Source organism: Pristiophorus japonicus, chromosome 11, assembly GCF_044704955.1.
Source record: "Pristiophorus japonicus isolate sPriJap1 chromosome 11, sPriJap1.hap1, whole genome shotgun sequence".
NCBI classification, from domain to species: Eukaryota; Metazoa; Chordata; class Chondrichthyes; family Pristiophoridae; genus Pristiophorus; species Pristiophorus japonicus.
The window spans coordinates 75105258-75131442 of record NC_091987.1 but is presented as its reverse complement, the minus strand read 5'-3'; the positions used below and the strand labels follow the sequence as shown (position 1 = coordinate 75131442).

The 26185-nt window shown below is 43.6% G+C and overlaps 2 protein-coding genes across 3 annotated transcripts in view; one reads left to right on the top strand and one right to left on the bottom strand.

The window, feature by feature from the left end:
* Positions 1-401: 401 nt before the first annotated feature.
* Positions 402-3099, bottom strand: LOC139276088 (uncharacterized). Its single transcript, XM_070893557.1, has 3 exons — positions 2405-3099; positions 1801-1960; positions 402-1660 (listed from the first exon to the last, which is right to left on the bottom strand). Exons 1-3 carry the CDS (start codon positions 2819-2821, stop codon positions 573-575), a joined length of 1665 nt encoding a protein of 554 aa, XP_070749658.1. The 5' UTR covers positions 2822-3099; the 3' UTR covers positions 402-572.
* Positions 3088-26185, top strand: part of polq (polymerase (DNA directed), theta) — a 140193-nt gene continuing 117095 nt past the window's right edge. Inside the window, exons 1-9 of one of the 2 annotated variants that reach the window (XM_070893556.1) lie at positions 3088-3384; positions 3522-3706; positions 4729-4840; positions 7199-8051; positions 11013-11195; positions 12650-12780; positions 15544-15700; positions 17267-17375; positions 21925-22150. In XM_070893556.1, coding sequence (XP_070749657.1) covers positions 3546-3706; positions 4729-4840; positions 7199-8051; positions 11013-11195; positions 12650-12780; positions 15544-15700; positions 17267-17375; positions 21925-22150 — 1932 coding nt within the window. In that variant the 5' untranslated portion in view covers positions 3088-3384; positions 3522-3545. Of the gene's footprint in view, positions 3707-4728; positions 4841-7198; positions 8052-11012; positions 11196-12649; positions 12781-15543; positions 15701-17266; positions 17376-21924; positions 22151-26185 lie in introns of both variants that reach the window. The other variant, XM_070893555.1, reaches the window with a different exon arrangement.

Genomic DNA, 26185 nt, shown 5'->3' with positions numbered 1-26185 from the left:
GGATTAGCTAACTAACAGAAAGTCAGGATAAATGGGCCATTTTCTGGTTGGCAAACAGTAACTAGTCGGGGCTCGAGGGGTCAAATGGCCTACTCTTGCTCCTAGTTCTTATGTTCTTTTGTATGTCTGCCCCCCTCTCCTTGCCTCTCCCTTCCCTCCCGTCGTCTCCCCCGCCTCCTTCCCGTCGTATCCCTCCCGTCCCGGTGTCTCCCCCCCTCCCCTCCCGTCGTGTCATCTCCCCACCTCCCTTCTCGTCGTTTCCCCCCCTTCCCTCCCGTCGTCTCCCCGCTCCCCCCCCCCACCACCCCCACGCGCAGCATTTAGTCGTTGTCTGGAAACACTCCGTACAATGAACAAGATGCCAATGCAAAACGGTTAAAGTAACATTTTACTAGACACCAGTTTCGTCGCCTTAACCAACAGAACCACCCACCGCCCCCACCAGCAAGTAACAAAACACAACGTACCATTCAAGCACCATCAAGCACAATGAAGTGCAACAAGGTAACAACATATTTACAGCCATTATTTACATTGGGATTACATCTGTCCATGGTGAGCAAAGTGGTCACTCAGACTTTGCCTGGCATTTCCCACCCCTCACCTTTACACCCCCTCCCACACCTGGTGCTTCTCCTCAATGTGGCCTCAGTGCCTTCAGCAACGCTGCTTGAGGGCTGCTGTGGGGCAGACAGTACTGACAGCCTAGCAGGAGGCCCTGGACCAGCTCTGGACCTGGGAAGCCCGGGTGCGGACTCCATTGCATCAGAATCAGCGACAGCAGTCTGTGATGGCTTGGATGTTGACTGCAGTACGTGCAATGGTGGAGTGGCAGTGGTGGGAGCCAGAATGCTGTCATCTTGAGCACCTTCCACTTTCACGGGCCTACTGCCACTCACACGAGGTGGAGAGTCAGCACAACGTGTGAGCACAAATTGCTGGCCTGCTTCAGCACCATCACTTCCCCGTCGGACTGTGGGGAAGACAGAGAGGATGACAGCAGTCAGTGATTGCATGGCATTACACTGAGACTGAAACGCAGCAGTCTGCGAGTTCATGCCAGCAATCACTGACAGCATCACATCACGAAGTTCTCGCGTGGCTTGGGCCTGTGATGCAATTGCTGCTGCCACGTCAACCATGGCATGCACCATCCCCTCTGGGACTCCGCTATCGCTCACTGAGCCCATCTCCCTCTGTGAGTGGGCAAGGATGGGCTCGTTGGACTCCGGAGAGGCACGGGCAATGCTTGAGGTAGCCTCCGCCACACTCTCAGCCAGTGCATCGTTGCTCTGTGGGACTCTACCCAATACACCCATGAGGTCGTGGTGCATTTGCGTGATCTCCCTGGTCATAGCCACCAAGTCCAGTTCCACATCTGCCTGTCTCTCAGCGGGACTCCTGGGCCGACTCACCCACTGGGGTGCTGGCCTCAGAGCTTCCTCTCCCGCTGGGCGTTGCTGTAGACCAATGGGGCCAGGAGTCTCAGAGTCCTCAAACCCCTCAAATTTCAACTCTTCCACTGGTGTGGTGTCCCCATTCGGTGGGACTAATGGCGTCTCCTGCTTAATGAGCATACTGTCGTCCTCTCCCTCGTCATCTCCCCCGTTGCCTGATGTTAACGGTTCAGAGGCAGGCTGCTGCACTTCTGGCTGATCATCTGTAAGCACAAAGTAACGGACGTGTGGTTAGCAGCAGTGGAGGGGGCAGGGAGATAAGAGGAAGGTGGCATTGGACATATATATGTAAAGGAGGTAGGGGTCAAGGAACTCACATAAACCACTAACGCCATTCACATACCGTCACTACCCATAGGGGGCTCTACCGCGGCTGACGTCACTGCGCGAACTGTGGTACCCATGAGGGCTGATACTCGCTGCTCCACCTCAGTGAGGTCCTGAAGATCAGGCTCTCCACCTCCGGTCCGCTGTTGCTCCCGGCGATTGTGCGCCAATTTCGCCTACAAAAGAACAAGGAGGTGTGAGTGAGCGTGCAGCTCATCGTGTGCTACATGTGCCTTCCATAGTAGGATAGCTGCTCCTGTCTGGAAGTGTAACAATGTGCATTATAATCTGCGTGACTGCGCAGAGAGCATGTGGGAAAGGTGGGAGGAGGTGAGAGCCACCTAGGATTGTGGCTGAAGGTGACGTTTGGCAAACGCCTATCAAGTCAAATGGTAGTGCGAGGAGAGGCGAGAATGAATAGGGGATAAGCGGGTCCACGCCGCCTGAATGTGCAAGGCATAGTTGGTGAACTGAGCCTCCAGCTTTCAGGTGGCTTCACCAACCCACACCATGGCCTGGAACACAGAGAGAAGGCGCAGCTTCCTCAAAGACTTTACATTGTGTGAGATACTGATCTTGCAATCATGGCAGGGGGGTGCATTAATGGAAAGGGTACTCACCATAGTGACCCTCGTGAAGTCGTTAAACTTCTTGCGACATTGGGTCGCAGTTCGAGGCACCGTGTCTCTCGCCGAGACCTCCTGTGCAATCTCCCTCCAAATCCTTAGAAGCACTCTTGGCACAGGCCTCCTTCCTTCAGTAGGATGCAAGGCAGACCACCTCCTCTCTATGGCCTTTATCAGTGCCTCGGCGGCCGTGGCTGAAAAGCGTCGTGCCCTTTGGCGTCTTTCCTGCTCCTCTATTTTCCCGCTCTGCTCAAAGTGCACAGGTGGAACTGCTGCCTGTGCGAACATATGGTGCCGTGTCTTAAACATTCGGCTGGGCTCGGCAGTTATAGCCGCGTTTTTTGCACGGCGGGTTTCGGTTGGGTCGGCCGGGCACATGTTTGTAAAGCCGGATATAGCGCCCCTGATCATTGCAGCCAAGTTTGGGGCGAATTTCCCGGACGGAGGTGTAAACTTCTCAGAAAATCTTCCCGAGCAGGGAAGGTTTGCAAATTGGAACCGGGGCGGGTGATAGTTACAACTGAACTTATTTTTGACGGAAAGTTTCAGCGGGGACACTGAATACGGTCGGGGGAAGAAGGCCACTGCGGGGGACGGTATGAGCGGCGGAACTGGTTCCGCTTCTGGTCTGCTTGCTGTCGGTGGCGGTGTGTTTGAAACTGACCAAGTGCGGGTCCTGGATCCTGGGGCCGGGCTTCACATTAAACATTAAACACCACGCTGCGCTCCGGTGTCTCGGGCAACCTCAGCGAGCAGCCCCGCTTCAGTTTAACACACTGCCCCGAGGTGTTCATATTGTGAAATATTCACTGAAACTGACTGTTGTCGGAGGCTTTGACAAGTTACCTTTTTAAAAAAATCTGAACAATATAACTTAAAAAACTAGAAATACATAAAATACAGATTGAACGGTTTCAAGGAACAACGAAAGCAGTGCAAGTGAAACTGACAGGCGCGGGCTGTGAATTTGAAATGTAAAATTGTTTTTATTGTTCGAATGCAGTGAACGGCAAATTAAATATGATCCATTGAAATTAATTTATTGATGTGCCGATATAAATATGGAAAGAGAGAGAGGTAAAAATGTGTTTATATTCTGTATGGAATGTAGTCCTTTTGGAAGTCAAGGGTGAAAATGAAAAGACTTTCGGAGACTTGGTGTCAAAAACGCCGTGTTGAGCAGCCTAAGAGTTTACGGCTCAAATCTGCAGACATGACCAACAAAGAAACCACTCCAGCCATCAAGTGCCAGCAAAGATTTATGGGACAACATCGAGTCTCTATTAGAAAGCAATGGTAAGAAACACTTAAAAAAAAATATTCCTTGGAATGTCGGAATGCTGGCAAGGCAGGCATTTATTGTCGATCCCTAACTGGCTTGCCACGCCACTTCAGAGGGCATTCAAGAGTTAACTACGTTGGTGTGCGACTGGAGTCACCTATAGTCTGGACGGGGTAGGTAATAGCAAGTTTCCTTCCCGAAAAAGACATTAGTGAACCAGTGTTTTCTTTAGGATAAACTGACTGCTTCACAGCAACTTTTTATTTCCAGATATTTTAAACTGAAGTCATGGTGGGATTTGAACTCATGTTCTTTGGATTATTAGTCCAGGCCTCTGTATTACTAGTCCAGTAACCTACACACTATACTATATACTACCCCTTAGAAGCTAACTTTTAAATCACAAAAGCATTTGGCATTTTCAGCCCATAAAATATAATTTTGTGGAATTCATGAATGTAAGAAGATGCGCTGAAATTTGAATTCTGCTTCCCTTTCGTGCTTCAAAAAATCTCACGCCAAACAGCAAATGTTTACTGCTGCTAAGGAATATGAGATTTAAACTTAATGATAATGACAAAAATGTGTTTTTTGAGGGAGAACAGAAAACCATGTGATTGGGGCCTGGGGAAGTCAAAGCAGGTTGAAACAAGGCTTTGAATCTGTCAAGTCAGATAGGGAGAACAGCAAGGAAAACATGGGAGAAGTCAAGCCTTGAGGTAATGTTGGCATAGATTAGAGTTTCATAAGTGAGTAAAAGTAGGGACATCACTCATCTAGAGGTTACTACTAGTCTACTTATAATGGTTGTAATTTTAGTAGTTCTGTATTGTCAGATCTTGCTACAATTCCCTATACACATTTCTGAATTGAATGAAAGATCCGTGTCTCTGAATGGATGAGTGATGATGTACATTGGAATTCTCTGCTTTTCCCCTGGTGGTATATGCATCTATCTTGAGTCCATGTTCCATTATACGGATTAGTGCAAGAGCTAACTCAGGACTTTTGTGTGATTTTGTTCCTATGCATCCAGCACAGTTGATTCACAATTGCTAACCCTTCGCCGCTCAGGCCGCTTACAGCAGCGAGATCACACGCGAGATTCAGATGGCAAAGAAAATCGCGCCGATGGGACCTGCATCAAGGTAGGTTTTGCTGTAGAGAGCACTTGCACGATTTTTGGGCTTGTATTTCTGTATGATGTAAGATAGAAGGAGCCTAATTATTGTCATTAAAACAAAGATGATCAAGCAAGAAACATTATCAAGTATTTAAATTGGTGGATGGATGGATTAAGATGGTGATTAATCCCTTGATAATCATTAGATGAAGAGCATATAACACGTGGGTATGATGACAAGTTGGATCAAATGAAGAAAAGAGTAAGATTTGCCTTTCAGCAAATTGTGGTGGAACCTTGGCATCCAGTTTGATCCCAAACTGCGATTCCTGCTCCACATTGGCATGGTCACCAAAACTGCCTCCGTTCAGCTCTGGAACGTTGTCCATCAATGCCCCTACTTTTACCTACTTCCGAAACTCTAATCTATGCCAACATTACCTCAAGGCTTGACTTCCCCCATGTTTTCCTAGCTGTTCTCCCCTCCTGCATCCTTCAAAAGCTCTGATTAATTCAGAACTTGGTAGCCATGCCCTCACATGCACAAAGCCCTGCACTTCCATCGCCCTATCTTTGTCAAGTTCCACACTTCTCTGGGCATGTGAATGAGTTCAAGATCCTCGTGCTCATGTTCAAGTCCAATCACAGCCTTGTTCCATCCAACCGAAGGAATCATCTTCAGTCATATAATCCTGCATGCTTCATCCTTTCTTCTAGTACTGGATATCTACTTAGAACATAAGAACATAAGAAATAGGAGCAGAAGTAGGCCATCTGGCCCCTCGGGCCTGCTCCACCATTTAATAAGATCATGGCTGATCTGATCATTGGCTCAGCTCCACTTCCCAACCTGCTCCCCATAATCCTTTACTCCCTTATCGCTTAAAAATTTGTCTATCTCCACCTTAAATATATTCTATGACCCAACTTCCGCAGCTCTCTGAGGCAAAGAATTCCACAGATTTACGACTCTCTGAGAGAAGAAATTCCTCCTCATTTCAGTTCTAAATGGGCGACCCTTTATTCTGAAACTATGCCCCCTATTTCTAGATTCTCCCACGAGGGGAAACATCCTCTCTGCATCTACCTTGTTGAGTCCCATCAGTATCTTATATGTTTCAATAAGATCACCTCTCATTCTTCTAAACTCCAATGAGCATAGGCCCAACCTGCTCAACCTTTCTTCATAAGTCAATCCCTTCATCTTGTAATATGCTTTACTATCGATAGCTATTCTTTCCACCTGGAACTCTCCCAACATTGCCTTGCTACCTCCTCCCTACCATCAAAAGTCGCCTTCAAAACCTTATTGAACATGCCTTTTGCCCTCTCCCTGATTCGCTTTTTCCTCCCTTTCTCCAATTTTGAGTCCACTTTTTTGCTCCCTGTAAAACATTAAAACATTTCCTTAGAGGTGGATTGCTGTATAAATGTAAGTTGTAGACAATAGACTAAACTGTCACTTAAAGTGGTCAATGTAGTAATATTAGATTGATTTACAAGAAACTTGGATATGTTCTTTTCGATGCCAGTAGCTAGTTACAGTACTGCATGAAATATGAAAAAGGAAATTTAGATGCGGTAGTTTTGAAAGACCCAATAACGCGTTGCCTTGTGGCAGAGAAGAGTGTAAAGATACAATACAATTACTTTTACTGTGTTTCTTCCTTTTGAAGCCTCCTAAATGAGTGTTATAAATACTTATAGCTTTCAATGCCCTCAAGTGGCAAAAAATGGTCACTCTATCACTAACACTGTTTCCAAATGGATATTGGATTTTACTCTGCTCTAGACATTAAAAGATAAATATGTAAACTGCTAACATCCATTTACTGGTAGAAATTGAATACTGGACTATGCAGAACAATCTTATGCCACTGTACAGTTGAATTTTAGAGGGTATGAATAAAAAGAAAATCGGCTGCAAATGCTGGAACTTGAAAATAAAACAGAAAATGTTGAAAAAACACAACAGGTCATATAGCATCGTCAAGTTGCAAGAGTTACACCTGAAATATTAACTTCTTGTTTCTGTTGCTGGTACTAATGGACCTGCTAAGTATTTCAATATTTTGTTGTGGATTTTGGGGAAATCCTTTGGTTCAGGCCTTAACATAGACCCTGAAAGAATCTCGATGCCCTACTGGCCACCCACCCTTTAGAAAGACCCCAATAGGGTAGATACCTATGTCAATATCGACCCCTGTAACCGCCCTCAAAAGTGGCATAAAAGGGGACCACTTACGAGAGTTAGGCCGAAGGGCACCAGGAGGAAGGGCTGAACCTGGAAAGGAACCTAAAATAGATCCCTGAGCAGTGGAAGTTTCAGCCTCTGGATGATGTATAAGAAAACATGTCTTCATATGCTTATGTTTTATTTCAGGTCCCTGCTAATGTCGAGCCATCACTTAGGAGTCCTGGCTTTGTTCCTGATTCATCCTTAACACTAGATGATGAACTTATACAAGCTGCATTGGATCTTGAAAAAAACTGGAGTGCTGGAATTCCAAGAGAAGATGCTTTAAAAGCCATACATTTGAACAATACTAAGGCAACCTCCAATTCTGATGGAGACACAACTGAAGAAGTAAATCAGTTTGATCTTTTTAGTGAAGCCAAGAAGTGCTCAAGTACAGGAAATTCTACAGCAAGGGAATGTAGTAGTAGCAGTGTGAACCAGAAGACATTGCAAAGAATTGCAGCTCCTGAAAAGACTAAGAGTTCATCGGTAATTACAGAGACTGTCCATGATTTGTTCAATAAGCCATTATATAGTGTCTGTAAGGAAAAAGGCATAAGTACTCTGCAGAACTGTGGACTTCAGGGCAATGTCACCCTGAGTAGCGGAAGCACATTCGAGCTGGTCAACAGACACAAGAGGGAAAGGCCTTTTTCTATCAACGATTCAGATACTTCAGCATGCCCTACTGCAAAGAAAGTAATGGTTTCTCACAAGTGTTCGTCTGCCATAAATGGAGGCCAACATCCATCTCGTGGTCAGAAGTTTCAAAAAGCAGGACCTGTGATTAAAAGGCAGGTTCGAACCTCACACGGGCTAGATAGAACTTTGGAAACTTCAAGATGTTCCATCATACTTAGTCCTAACTGCCAAAATCTGTTGCAAAAGAAACTGCTTTTTCAATCCAATTGTTCCTTGCCTGTGCTGACACCTCCTCATGGCCTCACTCAAAGTCTGTTAGATGGCAGCAAACTCAGCGAGTCCCTGACAACAACAGGTACAGTGTATATTACATAAGCAAATGAAACAATACAAAATAAAACCTAAAACTTTCCTCCATTAATTCTTATGAGAAACAAATTTGCTAGCCATTTTTTTCAACATCTTTGAAAGTAAGCACTTGGGCACCCATCTGCTGTCATAGTGTGTGATGGCTATTTTTTTTACCAGATCTATCTCTGGTTCAGTCATGATCTGCTTTCTGAGGCATGCATTTGAGATTCCAATAGTTTCTTATTTTTGAGGGATTGTTGAAAGGTGCAAATTTGTCAGGCCCCTTTGCCTTTACATTTCCTTATGTTCCTCCATCAGGATTACTTTCCTTCATGTTCCAAGGTCAAAAGTTCCACTGCTCCAAGACCCAGGTCTTTTAATTTTAGGTTAGATTCAAAAGAAAAATATCCGCACCGATGTTGACAGGACACATTCAAACAGTGGAAGTGGGGCAGGAGGGAATGCAATACTAATCATTTTTTAAACATAAGAACATAAGAAATAGGAGCAGGAGTAGGCTATAGGGCCTCTCGAGCATGCTCCGCCATTCAATAAGATCATGGCTGATCTGATCATGGACTCAGCTCCACTTCCCTGCCTGCTCCCCATAACCCCTTATCATTTAAGAAACTGTCTATTTCTGTCTTAAATTTATTCAATGTCCCAGTTTCCACAGCTCTCTGAGGCAGCGAATTCCACAGATTTACAACCCTCTGAGAGAAGAAATTTCTCCTCATCTCTTTGAAATGGGCGGCCCCTTATTCTAAGATCATGCCCTCTAGTTCTAGTCTCTCCCATCAGTGGAAACATCCTCTCTGCATCCACCTTGTCAAGCCCCCTCATAACCTTATGCGTTTCGATGAGATCACCTCTCATTCTTCTGAATTCCAATGAGTAGAGGCCCAACCTTTCCTCATAAGTCAACCCCCTCTTCCCCGGAATCAACCTAGTGAACCTTCTCTGAACTACCTCCAAAGCAAGTAATATCCTTTCGTAAAAATGGAAACCAAAACTGCACGAAGTGCTCCCAAGTGTGGCCTCACCAATACCTTATATAGCTGTAGCAAGACTTCACTGCTCTTATATTCTAACCCCTTTGCAGTAAAGGCCAAGATACCATTGGCCTTCCTGATGACTTGCTGTACCTGCATACTAGCCTTTTGTGTTTCATGCACAAGTACCCCCAGGTCCCGCTGTAGTGCGGCACTTTGCAAACTTTCTCCATTTAAATAATAACTTGCTCTTTGATTTTTTTTCTGCCAAAGTGCATGACCTCACACTTTCCAACATTATACTCCATCTGCCAAATGTTTGCCCACTCACTTAACCTGTCTATGTACTTTTTGCAGATTTTTTGTGTCCTCCTCACACAAAGATGGGAGGAAAAACAAAGTACCGTCAGCAAACTTGGCTACATTACACTTAGTCCCTTCTTCCAAGTCGTTAATATAGATTGTAAATAGTTAGGGTCCCAGCACTGATCCCTACGGCACCCCACTAGTTACTGGTTGCCAAGCAGAGAATGAGCCATTTATCCCGACTCTCTGTTCTGTTATTTAGCCAATCCTCTATCCATGCTAATATATTACCCCCAACCCCGTGAACTTTTATCTTGTGCAGTAACCTTTTATGCATGTTTCAGCTTTCATTTATGTCCATGGTTGGATTGAAAGAAGGAAAAACTATCAAATGAAAAGCTTAAAACAAGAATATGTATTTATATTTCAAAATGGGGAGTGATCTGAAGATTCCAAAAGTACTGTAACTGTAGGTGACAGTGCATTAGGGCAACATCTAGCCTTGTGTGACAGTCACAGTATACAGTGGTATCCACCATCAGTCAGTTGCAAATAGTGGACAGTCTTTAGGGAAATCATAATACTGCATCCACCCATCTTCCCTATCCTGACTACTATTTTAAAATAACTGCCCAGAAAATTAAATCGTCCTTTGACTCCACAGTGATGTTTGGTGGCAGAAGGGAATTAACACACATTGACCTTTGCCGAAGAGCCTCAGCCAATATGGGGCCCCCGGTAAAGCTCACCATAACACAGGAAAACTGCATACAGCCACTGGATCAGTTTCATTTCAGTATAGTATATTGCGATATGATTTGTTTTATTCTCAAAGCAATGTGTAAATATTCTATGCGACTGTTTATGCATTTTACTACACATTTGTGTTTTAATAGATGGGGTGGGTGCAGTTTTGTGGAGGGACCCCAAATGTTCTTGGTTGCCAGGGCCCCAAGAATTCTTAATCTAGCTGGCTCTGTGTGGTGGGTATGTGATCAGAATTGTGGAAAGCGATGTGGCATGCAAATACACTTAAATGGCAACCTTGCAAGCCATACAAGTGTAACTATGTGTTGCCTTGCTGCCAAAATGGTAGATCAATTCAAACATTAGCAACTGTGACCTTGGAACCTCACGCTTTACCCCCTTCCCCTTTCTCCCCCATTTCAGTGTCGTCTTTGGTCAATTGCTGATGTCCTGATGTATATCAGCCAGTTGTGACGACCCTGAGAAGCTGTTAATCAATAGTGTGTTTTAACAGTACTGCTAGTCAAGTCAGAATGATTATGCATTCAGAGACAGGATTTGAGTCCAAGCCTCATACTGTTTGATGAGTGTATAGGACACCATTATATAATTTATATTCCAGTTATGTTGCTTTTAGTGACCATCATTACAGTACTTTCTTCTATAATATTTATAGCAAATGTTGAGAGTAAAGCTTACTAATTACAAGTCAAAAGTATTTGAAGATCATGCATAGGTGATACATAATGTAATTAATCATTTAAGTAATAAATGTGTAGAGTTCCTTTACCACAGTTAATTTTAACTGTTTTCGTCTGATGTAAAGGTATTTTGAATCACATAGTTGGTAATTGCCAGTAAATGTTATGTCTTGCACATTTATCTGCAGATATTTTAGGATTGTTTGCCTCTTATTCCAGGGCAATATGGGCAGGTAGCTGCCCCCACCGAGCAATTGGAGATGCTGTTGCTGTCTAACTGGGGGTTGCCCAAATCAGTTCTGGAGAAGTATCGGAGCATGGGGGTGGTGAGCATTTTTGAATGGCAAGCCGAGTGTCTTACTCAACATCGTGTGTTAGAGGGGAGAAACTTGGTCTATTCAGGTACTTAATACTTTGAAATATTTAAACTGATTTAAGTATTTAGTTAATTGAAGTAGGGCTCAATTAGACCACTTTACACAAAGCTTTCCAAGTAATGTTAGCTTGCACTATTTTTAAAGGCTAAAATCTCACTGATTTAGTTCTTGCACTTCTATTTTTAACATTTAGTCAATTTTTGGGTCTGGCATCTGATTCATTAGCAGCTTTCTCGTCACTGTAGATGAGATTTACAAATAGTGGTGTTAGTTCTTACAATGATTTTGTTTTGAGACAGCAGGTGTGAGGTGAGTTGTTCTATGAGCAAGAACCCCCACAGTGAAAATTCAAGATGCTGAGGAATCATTTAACATCAAAAATCTATTTGCAATAGAGGGCTGTTAAAGAGAGCACTTCTCAAAAGCACCATGCTGCAGTAGGTTACAGCCTCAAATAGTGGTTCTCCATAAATTGAGTTTCTGAACTCGATCAGACCACCATGAGAGACAAGTGAAAGGGAAAAAGCTTCCTCAAATTCAGCGACAGAGAAATATCTGAGAACAAGTCAACCCTGATGTGTACTCTTGTTCATCATCTGGCGCCTGATGATGGAGTTGCATTGGGAGAGGTCTGGGAATTGATCTTGACCTATTTGCCAAATTGGTCACCTAAAATGAGAAAGTGACGTTCCAAATTGAGGGGGTGGAGGAAATAAATAAATGGGTGTACATGTTGCCTGTTTGACTTTGGCAATATCATGCTGCTTATCTACGGTCATACAGATATTCTGGAGTTATGCTTGATTGCTTTTGGGGAGTGAATCAGAAGAAATTTTACAGAACTTTGCACGTTTGGTTAATCTCCCAAGAATATGATACAGAAGATTATACAGGCTGTGGAAGGAATTGGTTTGATAAGTTGAATAGCATTATCTTGTCCCATGCTTTCTTATTTCTGTGCAAATTCTATTGAATTAAAACAGTTGTACCTACTCAGACCTGGGGGAAAGATCCCAGTACTTGGTTAATCCTATGTACATTATATTTTCCATTTTCATACTCCACTGCATAGTTGATTCGTACAGAAGAACTTTCGCTCCCTCCTCTGTCTGGACTGGATTTGATTCCATGTCCCAGAATTGAAAGGAGTTTTCTAAACAGCTGTCAGAGGCAGACACCTGCTCTCCTATATTTGGAATACATTTGATTGTAGAAGCTATATTTTCCTCGGTTCACTAATTTTAATGGAAAAAGTACACACTAATCACTAGTTTATAATTTCATCTAGTATTTTGCAAATGCGGTTACATTTTAGAAATCAAAATGTATGTTTAACACAGATTGCAGTTAGTTGGAAGAAACTATTGTTCCTATTTATCCATTGGAAGAGGTGAAGGGAAGTGATACAGATGACATCAATTCCTGGTACTTTGCTTTTGGCACTAAACAACTAAGCTCTAATTCTCTTTTGTGTTGTAGCTCCTACCAGTGCTGGAAAGACACTTGTTGCAGAGTTGCTAATTCTAAAGAGAGTTCTGGAAAGGAGGAAAAAGGCACTGTTCATCCTGCCGTTTGTTTCTGTGGCAAAGGAGAAAATGTATTACTTGCAGGTCAGTGCAGAACTCAGTGCTGTAACAAATGACAGAAAATCATTTTAATCCAGCACAAGTCTCTTTTGTCTGATGGTTGTAAGAGATCCATGAAAATCAGTTGAATAGTCTCAAATTGGTAAAGCAGCCACAGGAATGCTAGTGTGGGAAGTAGAAAATTTCACATTGTGCAGTGTAGATTATTTTTTTTTAACGGGGGCTGAGACTGAATAGAGAAAGCTTTATTCTGCATCTAAATGTGTTGGATGTAGCTCAGTTGGTAGCACTCTCACCTCAGAATCAGAAGGTTGTGGGTTCAAGTCTCACTCCAGAAGACTTAAGTCCCTCGTATCGAGGATGACTTTCTTCCATGCCAAAAAGGGATTCCTCCTCCTTTCAGACTTAAATGACCGATCCCTTATCCTGAGACTATGCCCCCTAGTTCTAGACTCTCCAACCAGGGGAAATAACCTCTCAGCATCTACTCTGTCAAGCCCCTTAAGAATAGAAAAAAACATAGAAAATAGGTGCAGGAGTAGGCCATTCAGCCCTTCTAGCCTGCACCGCCATTCAATGAGTTCATGGCTGAACATGCACTTCAGTACCCCCTTCCTGCTTTCTCGCCATACCCCTTGATCCCCCGAGTAGTAAGGACTTCATCTAACTCCCTTTTGAATATATTTAGTGAATTGGCCTCAACTACTTTCTGTGGTAGAGAATTCCACAGGTTCACCACTCTCTGGGTGAAGAAGTTTCTCCTCATCTCGGTCCTAAATGGCTTACCCCTTATCCTTAGACTGTGACCCCTGGTTCTGGACTTCCCCAACATTGGGAACATTCTTCCTGCATCTAACCTGTCTAAACCTGTCAGAATTTTAAACGTTTCTATGAGGTCCCCTCTCATTCTTCTGAACTCCAGTGAATACAAGCCCAGTTGATCCAGTCTTTCTTGATAGGTCAGTCCCACCATCCCGGGAATCAGTCTGGTGAACCTTCGCTGCACTCCCTCAATTGCAAGAATGTCCTTCCTCAAGTTAGGAGACCAAAACTGTACACAATACTCCAGGTGCGGCCTCACCAAGGCCCTGTACAACTGTAGCAACACCTCCCTGCCCCTGTACTCAAATCCCCTCACTATGAAGGCCAACATGCCATTTGCTTTCTTAACCGCCTGCTGTACCTGCATGCCAACCTTCAATGACTGATGTACCATGACACCCAGGTCTCGTTGCACCTCCCCTTTTCCTAATCTGTCACCATTCAGATAATAGTCTGTCTCTCTGTTTTTACCACCAAAGTGGATAACCTCACATTTATCCACATTATACTTCATCTGCCATGCATTTGCCCACTCACCTAACCTATCCAAGTCACTCTGCAGCCTCATAGCATCCTCCTCGCAGCTGACACTGCCACCCAACTTAGTGTCATCCGCAAATTTGGAGATACTACATTTAATCCCCTCGTCTAAATCATTAATGTACAATGTAAACAGCTGGGGCCCCAGCACAGAACCTTGCGGTACCCCACTAGTCACTGCCTGCCATTCTGAAAAGTACCCATTTACTCCTACTCTTTGCTTCCTGTCTGACAACCAGTTCTCAATCCACGTCAGCACACTACCCCCAATCCCATGTGCTTTAACTTTGCACATTAATCTCTTGTGTGGGACCTTGTCGAAAGCCTTCTGAAAGTCCAAATATACCACATCAACTGGTTCTCCCTTGTCCACTTTACTGGAAACATCCTCAAAAAATTCCAGAAGGTTTGTCCAGCATGATTTCCCTTTCACAAATCCATGCTGACTTGGACCTATCATGTCACCATTTTCCAAATGCACTGCTATGACATCCTTAATAATTGATTCCATCATTTTACCCACTACTGAGGTCAGGCTGACCGGTCTATAATTCCCTGTTTTCTCTCTCCCTCCTTTTTTAAAAAGTGGGGTTACATTGGCTACCCTCCACTCGATAGGAACTGATCCAGAGTTAATGGAATGTTGGAAAATGACTGTCAATGCATCCACTATTTCCAAGGCCACCTCCTTAAGTACTCTGGGATGCAGTCCATCAGGCCCTGGGGATTTATCGGCCTTTAATCCCATCAATTTCCCCAACACAATTTCCCGACTAATAAAGATTTCCCTCAGTTCCTCCTCCTTACTAGACCCTCTGACCCCTTTTATATCCGGAAGGTTGTTGGTGTCCTCCTTAGTGAATACCGAACCAAAGTACTTGTTCAATTGGTCTGCCATTTCTTTGTTCCCAGTTATGACTTCCCCTGATTCTGACTGCAGGGGACCTACGTTTGTCTTTACTAACCTTTTTCTCTTTACATACCTATAGAAACTTTTGCAATCCGCCTTAATGTTCCCTGCAAGCTTCTTCTCGTACTCCATTTTCCCTGCCCTAATCAAATCCTTTGTCCTCCTCTGCTGAGTTCTAAATTTCTCCCAGTCCCTTGTATGTTTGAATGAGATCACCGCTCACTCTTCTAAACTCCATAGAGTATAGGCCCAATCTACTCAATCTCTCCTCATAGGACATCCCTCTCATCCCAGGAATCCATCTAGTGAACCTTTTGTTGCACAGCCTCTATGGCAAGTATATCCTTCCTCAGATAAAGAAACCAAAATTGTGTACAGTACTCCAGGTGTGGTCTCACCAAAGCCCTGTACAATTGTTATTCTTGTACTTCAACCCCCTTGCAATAAAGGCCAACTCTTGGGGACATCATGAGAGATGTGATGAGGTGCTATATAATTTCATTTCTCTGTCTCAGAACTTATTCCAAGAGGCTATGGTGAGAGTGGAGGGATATATGGGAAGCACGTCACCTGCTGGGGGATTTTCATCGCTGGATGTAGCTGTGTGCACGATTGAGAAAGCAAATGGTCTCATCAACCGAATTATTGAGGAGGAGAAAATGGACCAGCTCGGTGAGTGTCCAAAATATCTTTCTAGTGGATCTTTATTGTTTGTCTATTAATTTCATCAGGTGAGGCCTGTGTTTCTTGGTAGCATTCTTGTTTCTGTGTCAGAAGGTTATAGCTCACACCGTATTCCAGGACATTATCTGAGCTAACATTTCAAAGCAGTTCTTGGAGATTGCTGCATTGTCGATGGTCCAATCTTTTGGATGAGCCATTAAACAGAGGCCCCATCCCAGTGTTTTGGAAGGATATTGAAGATCCCATGCACTGTTTGAAGAAAATGTTCCCAGTATCCTGGATAACTTTCCTTCTTCAACCAACATTGCAATAAAAATAACTGGTCATTTATCTTGTGCTGTTTGAGGGACCTTTATGCAAAATGGCTGCTATTTTGATCTGCATAAGAACAGTGACTGACTGTAATCCGAAGTGATTCGTTGAACGTACTTTGGCATGTTCTGAAACATAATGGATTGTATTTTGCGGGCGTGTGTGAGGTGTGTATGTGCTCGCATGGGCTGTAGCGCATCCCAGAACTTGTGAACTGTCAAGAATTTTCTTGACAGATCCAATGCATCCCCGGGAAAAGGGTATATGTCGGCGGAGAGTTTGCCCAACTTCAGCCCAGCGAATGCCTGTGACATTCTTTTGCCCAGTAAAAGCCTGCTTTTACCAGCATAAGTGTTTGACAAACAGTTATTTTAATGTTTTTTTTAATCATTTATACATTAAAAAACCTGTACAATAAGATGAGTTTATTTTTAGCCCCTTTAAAACATTTAAATTTATTTTTCATAAAATTAAATTTTTGTTTTAAATATTTAATTAAATGGCATTTTAATTCATTTTAAATATGTAATGGTTTTTTTTTTCTTTATTTGATGTGTCGATGTATTTTTGGTGGTATTCCCTTTCATGCTTATGGGGTTTCTGTACATCCGAACACTCCATACATCTGCCAATCACCGTACCTGCAGGACCACCAGATATGCGGGCATTTCTGTTTGCAGATCGGAGGCATTTCCCCACGGGAAGACTCCGACCGCAAATTCAGGGCCAGTAGTTGCTGTATGAATGCAAATCCTTCTCGGCTATAAAACTTGAATCAATGATGTCACTGATGGTCGAGATAGAGGAGGTTTTCAGCAGAGCAGGGAAACCTCTGCTCGCATTTCATCCTCTCCAAATTCTATCTTTATATGCAATTCTTCATTTCTAAACTTTTAAAACTATGTAAGGGAGAGAAAGAAAATGTTAAGTCTTTATCTCAATATTCTGGATTTTCGTGAAGGGTTTTGTGAAGCAAGTACCAAAAATCGATTAAAATCTTGGCAAATATTATTTGGGAATTTATGTTTCTTTCTCCAAAATATGGATTTTTATCGTGGCCATGTGAGTTTTGTGAATCCTTCCTTTGGCATTTACTAAAACCTTTTAGGGAATAAAAACATTGAGTAGGTGTAATGGACTTATTGTGCTACTTATTCCAATTCTTTTATTTTTCTCCCAATTTGATTGTCTGACTCTAGCGCCTTATATTCATATTATGGTTTTCTGCTTTTTTCCCTACAGGAATAGTAGTAGTGGATGAGTTACATATGTTGGGCGACTCGCATAGAGGATACCTGTTGGAGCTTCTCTTAACCAAAATACTATTTGTCACACAAAAGAGAGCAAAAAGGTACATTTTTACAATAGCATGCAAGAACATCAAACTGAAAATTCTAGTGCACTCCTGATGTCTCATATTTCTTGCGGTGGAACTTTTAAGATACATTTATTAGTAATTCATTCCTGAACTCGGGTATAACATTATGCAGAAATGAAGGGCTACTTTTCTGTTTAGAATCATACAACAACTTGTATTTATATAGTGCCTTTAATGTAGTAAAATGTCCCACGGCGCTTCACAGGAGCGTTATCAAAAAAAATTTGCCACTGACCCACATAAGATATTGGGGCAGATGACTGAAAGCTTGGTCAAAGAGGTAGATTTTAAGGAGAGTATTAAAGGAGGAAAGAGAGGCGGAGAGCTTTAGGGAGGGAATTCCAGAGCTCAGAGACTTGGCACCAGAAGGCATGACCGCCAATGGTGGAGCGATTAAAATTGGGGATGCTCAAGAGGCCAGAATTAGAGGAGCACAGATATTTTGGAGGGTTGTAGCGTTGGAGGACATTAGCGATTTGGGGGGGTGGGGGGAGGGCGCGAGGCCATGGAGGGATCGGAAAACAAGGATGAGAATTTTAAAATCGAGGCGTTGCTTAACCGGGAGGCAATGTAGGTCAGCGTGCACGGGGGTGATGGGTGAACGGGACTTGGTGCAAGTTAGGACACGGGCGGCTGAGTTTTGGATGACAAGTTTACGGAGGGGAAACATAGAAACATAGAAAATAGGTGCAGGAGTAGGCCATTCGGCCCTTCGAGCCTACACCACCATTCAATAAGATCATGGCTGATCATTCCTTCAGTACCCCTTTCCTGCCTTCTCTCCATACCCCTTGATCCCCTTAACCGTAAGGGCCATATCTAACTCCCTCTTGAATATATCCAACGAACTGACATCAACAACTTTCTGCGGCAGTAATTTCATAGGTTAACAACTCTCTGAGTGAAGAAGTTTCTCCTCATCTCAGTCCTAAATGGCCTACCCCTTATTCTAAGACTATGTCTCCTGGTTCTGGACTTCCCCGACATCGGGAACATTCTTCCCGCATCTAACTTGTCCAGACCCGTCAAAATCTTATATGCTTCTATGAGATCCCCTCTCATCCTTTTAAACTCCAGTGAATAAAGGCCCAGTTGATCCAGTCTCTCCTCATATGACAGTCCTGCCATCCCTGGAATCAGTCTGGTGAACCTTTGCTGCACTCCCTCTATAGCAAGAACGTCCTTCCTCAAACTAGGAGACCAAAACTGAACACAATATTCCAGGTGAGGCTTCACTAAGGCCCTGTACAACTGCAGTAAGACCTCCCTGCTCCTATACTCAAATCCCCTAGCTATGAAGGCCAACATACCATTTGCCGCCTTTACCGCCTGCTGTACCTGTGTGCCCAATTTCAGTGACTGATGAACCATAACACCTAGGTCTCGTTGCACCTCCCCTTTTCCTAATCTGCCACCATTCAGATAATATTCTGCCTTCGTGTTTTTGCCCCCAAAATGGATAACCTCACATTTATCCACATTATACTGCATCTGCCATGCATTTGCCCACTCACCTAACTTGTCCAAGTCACCCTCCAGTCTCTTAGCGTCCTCCTCACAGCTCACAACGCCACCCAGTTTAGTGTCATCCGCAAACTTGGAGATATTACACTCTATTCCTTCATCTAAATTGTTAATGTATATTGTAAATAGCTGGGGTCCCAGCACTGAGCCCTGCGACACTCCACTAGTCACTGCCTTCCATTCTGAAAAGGACCCGTTTACCCCAACTCTCTGCTTCCTGTCTGCCAACCAGTTCTCTATCCACGTCCGTACATTACCCCCAATACCATGTGCTTTGATTTTGCACACCAATCTCTTGTGCGGGACCTTGTCAAAGCCTTTTGAAAGTCCAAATGCACCACATCCACTAGTTCTCCCTTGTCCACTCTACTCGTTACATCTTCAAAAAATTCCAGAAGATTCGTCAAGCATGATTTCCCTTTCATAAATCCATCTGACTTGGTCCGATCCTGTCACTGCTTTCCAAATGCGCTGCTATCTCATCCTTAATGATTGATTCCAACATTTTTCCCACTACTGATGTCAGGCTAACCAGTCTATAATTACCCGTTTTCTCTCTCCCTCCTTTTTTAAAAAGTGGTGTTACATTAGCTACCCTCCAGTCCATTGGAACTGATCCAGAGTCAATAGACCGTTGGAAAATGATCACCAATGCATCCACTATTTCTAGGGCCACTTCCTTAAGTACTCTGGGATGCAGACTATCAGGTCCCGGGGATTTATTGGCCTTCAATCACATCAATTTCCCTAACACAATTTCCTGCCTAATAAGGAAATCCTTCAGTTCCTCCTTCTCACTAGACCCACTGTTCCCTAGTACATTCGGAAGGTTATTTGTATCTTCCTTTGTGAAGACAGAACCGAAGTATTGGTTCAATTGGTCTGCCATTTCTTTGTTCTCCATTATAAATTCACCTGAATCCGACTGCAAGGGATCTATGTTTGTCTTTACTAATCTTTTTCTCTTCACATATGCAGTCAGTTTTTATGTTCCCTGCAAGCTTCCTCTCGTACTCTATTTTCCCCCTCTTAATTAAACCCTTAATCCTCCTCTGCTGAATTCTAAATTTCTCCCAGTCCTCAGGTTTGTTGCTTTTTCCAGCCAATCTATATACCTCTTCCTTGGCTTTAACACTATCCTTAATTTCCCTTGTTAGCCATGGTTGAGCCACCTTCCCAGTTTTATTTTTATTCCAGACAGGGATGTACAATTGCTGAAGTTCATCCATGTGATCTTTAAATGTTTGCCACTGCTTATCCACCATCAACTCTTTAAGTATCCTTTGCCAGTCTGTTCTAGCCAATTCACGCCTCATACCATCGAAGTTATCTTTCCTTAAGTTCAGGACCCTATTTTCCAAATTAACTTTGTCACTCTCCATCTTAATAAGGAATTCTACCATATTATGGTCACTCTTCCGCAAGGGGCCTCGCACAACAAGATTGCTAATTAGTCCCTTCTCATTACACATCACCCAGTCTAGGATGGCCAGCTCCCTGGTTGGTTCCTCGACATATTGATCTAGAAAATCATCCCTAATACACTCTAGGAAATCCTCCTCCACCGCATTGCTACCAGTTTGGTTAGCCTAATCAATATGTAGATTAAAGTTGCCCATGATTACTGGTGTACCTTTATTGCACACATCCCTTATTTCTTGTTTGAAGCTGTCCCCAACCTCACTGCTACTATTTGGTGGTCTGTACACAACTCCCACTAGTGTTTTCTGCCCTTTGGAATTCTGTAGCTCCACCCATACCGATTCCACATCATCCAGGCTAATGTCCTTCCTTACAATTGCATTGATTTCCTCTTTAACCAGCAACGCCACCCCGCCTCCTTTTCCTTTCTGTCTATCCTTCCTAAATGCTGAATACCCTTGAATGTTGAGTTCCCAGCTTTGGTCACCCTGGCTGTGGGAGGCCAGCCAGGAGTGCATTGGAATAGTCAAGTCTAGAGGTAACAAAGGCATGGATGAGGGTTTAAGTGACAGATGAGCTGAGGCAGGGGTGCAGTTGGGCAATGTTCCGGAGGTGGAAATAGGCGGTCTGAGTGATGGCCCAGAAGGAGGCCATTTGGCCCATTGTGCCTGTGTAGGTTCTTGCACTAGCTCCATAGCCTTAGAACTTGTTGCGCACACACATGCAAAGATAAGATCAAATTATATATTCTTAAAAAAAAATTGCAACCCTACTGTATTTTATTTTACATATTCTTGCATTGACTGGGACAGCTCTGGTGTCACATTTCTGGCATGTCAAACTTGTGAATTTGCAACACTGGATGTATGCTTATTTTGTAGTACAGGCAGCTCTCGATTATCCGGGTCCCTTGGGATTGGGCTATCCCGGGTAAACGATTTCTCTGTTAGAGCAAGTTGACATTACAGTTGATGCTTACAGTACTGCAGGTGTGCTGTAACCAATAGCTGCAGCGTATCTTCTAATACTTGAATTCTAGCCCTCTAGATCTAAAGACCATTAGGCTTGTTAATTACTTCCTGTAACTGTTCATGGCATTTTAATGAATTATGGGAGGCAGTGGACCTGTGTGCGAGCAGCAGCGGCAGCTGAGGCAAGGCAGAACGCTTAAAAGCAAGGCTCCACAAACAACATTCAAAAGGAACACCAGAGTTTCACAGTGACGTCACACACACGGAATTTTAAATGCCGTTACAACGGTTTCCCGTTGCGTCCATGTGCGGATAATCGAGAGTTGCCTGTAGATACAAACCTCAGTCTGTTTTGTGGAATCTTGAGGCTGGGGAGATTTCACACGAGCAAATCGTGTTGGTAGGAGTTGCGAATGACAGCGGTTTTGGACAGTTGTTCTGGTGGTTTATCTTTTATAAAGGAGGAAAGTACTGCTTGATTTATAATTTTGTTAATGGAATATTGGAATATAATAAAAGCCTGTTATGCTGTGAAATCTGTGGAAAAATCTGTTTTGAAATTTACCCTGATGACTGGGGTTAAGAAAGATATTTTGGTATTCCAGGCATAAGACTGCAGCAGGAGAACAGAGGCTCAATGATGGCATACAGATTGTAGGGATGAGTGCCACTCTTCCAAACCTAGAGATTGTAGCAACCTGGCTAAATGCAGAACTGTATTGCACGGACTTCAGGCCTGTACCTCTTATGGAACGGGTGAAGATTGGCAATACAATTTACGATTCAACAATGACGATGGTCCGGGAATTTCAACCTGCTCTTAAGATAAAGGTAAGGGGTTTCAATGAAATTGTTCTAGAAATGGAGCCTAGTATTGTGGTTCAGATTATGATTATTAATTCTGTTAGAATTTTGAAAAAATCCATCAATTAACTTTTGTAAATGATGCCGTACTTTGCCTGATACACGGCAAAAATCTTAAAATATTAAAATAATTGGGAAGCCTAGTGAAACTTTGGTTAATTGGGAGTCTGACCAATAGTTTGGACACTAATCTTTCACCTTTGAGACCTCGGTTCAAATCAAGCCCAGTTTGTTGGGATTACTGCCTTCTCTGTATTGGACACAAAGCTCCGATGTGAAATTATTTTGAGAGTCACAAACCAAAAATAATTTTGGATATGGGCTCACTACACACACTTTCCCCAGTCTAACACTAAAGTAAATGTTGGTCCCTTAGAAGATGAGAAGGGGAATTTAATAATGGAAAATGTGGAAATGGCTGAGAGTGTAAGGGGTTTTCAGGAAGTGTTGTTGTGCCTTGGGTGTCTCTCTCTGGGCTTCTGCCCTCACAGCTTATGCCTGGCCTGTGAGGTACCCTGAGTGCTGCAAGAGCACCCCTGGAGAGACTGTGTCCACAGCTTATGAAGGGGGTTTTGAGACTTGTGCATCCGCACAGCTTATGCCTAGCCTGTGAGGCACCTGTGAGTGTCAAACACTCCTAACCCCTTTCTTCCCTAGCCTATGACACACAGTTGAGCATTTTCGAGGCGCTCCTAGCTTCCCTTACAATGTTCTGACATAAGACTCACGATCAGGAGATGTAATACAATAGAACTGAGACAAGATGATTCCAAGAGGAACTTAGGCTTTTAATTTATTTGACAAGGTGTATCTCAACAAACAGCTATACACCAACAAAACAATCCCCCTAAATCCCACTAAACGGACACAACGAAAATCTTTACACAAGTTTAGCAGTACAATGCCCAACCTCCCGCCTTTCCTGGCCTAACTGAGTTGGGAGTTCCGGGGACCAGAGGTTATACTCACTTCTGTGCCTTCTGCAGTCTAGTGGTTTGTTTTTTCTATCTTCGGTGTCTTCGGACACTGGTTTTCCTTCAGTGTCGAGAGTCTTGCTGGTTGTTGGATGATGAGGGCAGGGAACCACCCACACTACGTCAGAAACCCCTTTTTATAGCCAGATTATCCAGTCCGCCTCTCCTGCTGAAATCGATTCTTCCCATTGGTGGGCTTTGTGATTTTGAAAAATGCAGCAGTTTTAGATTATTGTGGGTTTTTTCCACTGATAACCTACTCAAGGTTTGAATGGGTGTTGATTGCGTTGGCCTCCTGTAGTCATTGTGTAGGCCCTTGGGTTGTTTTGGGTTCCCTGGTTTCTGAAGGTCTGCATAATTTTCCTCCAATTCAGGTTTTCTAGCCTACTCCAGGTTTGAGTCGGTGTTAATTGGGTTGGCCTCATGTAGCCATGTGTAGGCCCTTGGTTTGTTTTGGGTTCCCTAGTTTTCAAAAGGTCTGCATAATTTCCTTCCATAGTGTAAACATGGGGAAGACAATAGCCCGATAATGGTTATGGGGGTCAGTCCCACAGTTTTCGAGCAAGTGCTCTCCCATTGGCTTGAAAGCCACATGCTTCGGGCTGACTCTGTCCCACCATTGGCCCTCCGGTGTCCTCCCCCGTCCAATCACTGCTCTGCCAAGGTCAAACCGTATCGGTTTCAATTCACAGCACAGACTGATCTCACAGCACAGACTGATCCCACAGCCCTTTTCCTTCTGGGTAAAATGAGGGGGTTTTCGTCCTCCCCTACAAGACATTAAACAATTATTTTGCTTCGGTCTTCACAGTGGAAGACACAAAAACCATGCCAAAAATTGCTGGTCACAGGAATGTGGGAAGGGAGGACCTTGATACAATCACTATCACTAGGGGGGTAGTGCTGGACAGGCTAATGGGACTCAAGGTAGACAAGTCCCCTGGTCCTGATGAAATGCATCCCAGGGTATTAAAAGAGATGGCAGAAGTTCTAGCAGATGCATTGGTTATAATCTACCAAAATTCTCTGAACTCTGGGGAGGTACCAATGGATTGGAAAGCAGCTAATGTAACGCCTCTGTTTAAAAAAGGGGGCAGACAAAAGGCAGGTAACTATAGGCCGGTTAGTTTAACATCTGTAGTGGGGAAAATGCTTGAAGCTATCATTGAGGAAGAAATAGCGGGACATCTAGATAGGAATAGTGCAATCAAGCAGACGCAGCATGGATTCATGAAGGGGAAATCATGTTTAACTAATTTACTGGAATTCTTTGAGGATATAACGAGCATGGTGGATAGAGGTGTACCGATGGATGTGGTGTATTTAGATTTCCAAAAGGCATTCGATAAGGTGCCACACAAAAGGTTACTGCAGAAGATAGAGGTACGCGGAGTCAGAGGAAATGTATTAGCATGGATAGAGAATTGGCTGGCGAACAGAAAGCAGAGAGTCGGGATAAATGGGTCCTTTTCGGGTTGGAAATTGGTGGTTAGTGGTGTGCCACAGGGATCGGTGCTGGGACCACAACTGTTTACAATATACATAGATGACCTGGAAGAGGGGACAGAGTGTAGTGTAACAAAATTTGCAGATGACAAAGATTAGTGGGAAAGCGGGTTGTGTAGAGGACACAGAGAGGCTGCAAAGAGATTTGGATAGGTTAAGCGAACGGGCTAAGGTTTGGCAGATGGAATACAATGTCGGAATGTGTGAGGTCATCCACCTTGGGGGAAAAAAAACAGTAAAAGGGAATATTATTTGAATGGGGAGAAATTACAATATGCTGCGGTGCAGAAGGACCTGGGGGTCCTTGTGCATGAAACTCTTTTTGAAAATGAATCCCAAAAAGTTAGTTTGCAGGTGCAGCAGGTAATCATAAAGGCGAATGGAATGTTGGCCTTCATTGCGAGAGGGATGGAGTACAAAAGCAGGGAGGTCCTGCTGCAACTGTATAGGGTATTGGTAAGGCCGCACGTGGAGTACTGCGTGCAGTTTTGGTCACCTTACTTAAGGAAGGATATACTGGCTTTGGAGGGGGTACAGAGACGATTCACTCGGCTGATTCCGGAGATGAGGGGGTTATCTTATGATGATAGATTGAATAGACTGGGTCTTTACTCGTTGGAGTTCAGAAGGATTTAAAATAATGAAAGAGATAGACAAGATAGAGGCGGAGAGGTTGTTTCCACTGGTCGGGGAGACTAGAACTAGGGGGCACAGCCTCAAAATACGGGGGAGCCAATTTAAAACCGAGTTGAGAAGGAATTTCTTCTCCCAGAGGGTTGTGAATCTGTGGAATTCTCTGGCCAAGGAAGCAGTTGAGGCTAGCTCATTGAATGTATTCAAGTCACAGATGGATAGATTTTTAACCAATAAGGGAATTAAGGGTTACGGGGAGCGGGCGGATAAGTGGAGCTGAGTCCACGGCCAGATCAGCCATGATCTTGTTGAATGGCGGAGCAGGCTCAAGGGGCTAGATGGCCTACTCCTGTTCCTAATTCTTATGTTCTTATGTAACACAAATTGAAATGTCTTGTTCTGAGAGACATTGTGGGATAGTTGGTGTGGGAAATGAAAAGTGTCACATTGAGGAGCACTGTTCTGGGATGCATTGTTTCAGTACAGTTGGGGAACTCTACAGCAGTAGTTTGAAACATACCTGTGTGTAAACTCCGCAAGTACTGGTGTGAAATGTTGCGGAGACTCTACCCTAACTTTTGAAAGCAGCGCTGTTGCAGCTGACAAGTTTTATTAGTATACATCAACAGAAACATTCTAGTGCGTTAACAAGTGTTGAAAATCTCTTGGGCCAAAAGAAATTTGATGATCAAATGGACCCATTGGCATTTCCTCAAAAACATAAATCTGAGGACCCCAGCCAAATCTCGCTATACCCAGTTTGAGAGTAATTAATTGATTGAAATGCTCTTTTTCACAGTGCTAGCCTTCCTTGGCTTCATCAGCATAAAATTTATCACATGGAAGAAAAACTTTGGATAAGGAATCGTGCGAAAATGAAAGAGTTTCA

Excerpts from the sequence above, each read along its gene's own strand:
- LOC139276088 (XM_070893557.1), bottom strand. The coding sequence starts at position 2,821 with ATGATCAGGGGCGCTATATCCGGCTTTACAAACATGTGCCCGGCCGAC. Across the intron at positions 1,961-2,404 it reads ACTTCACGAGGGTCACTATG|GCGAAATTGGCGCACAATCG; the intron begins GTGAGTACCCTT and ends GTTCTTTTGTAG. Across the intron at positions 1,661-1,800 it reads GCCCCCTATGGGTAGTGACG|ATGATCAGCCAGAAGTGCAG; the intron begins GTATGTGAATGG and ends TTGTGCTTACAG.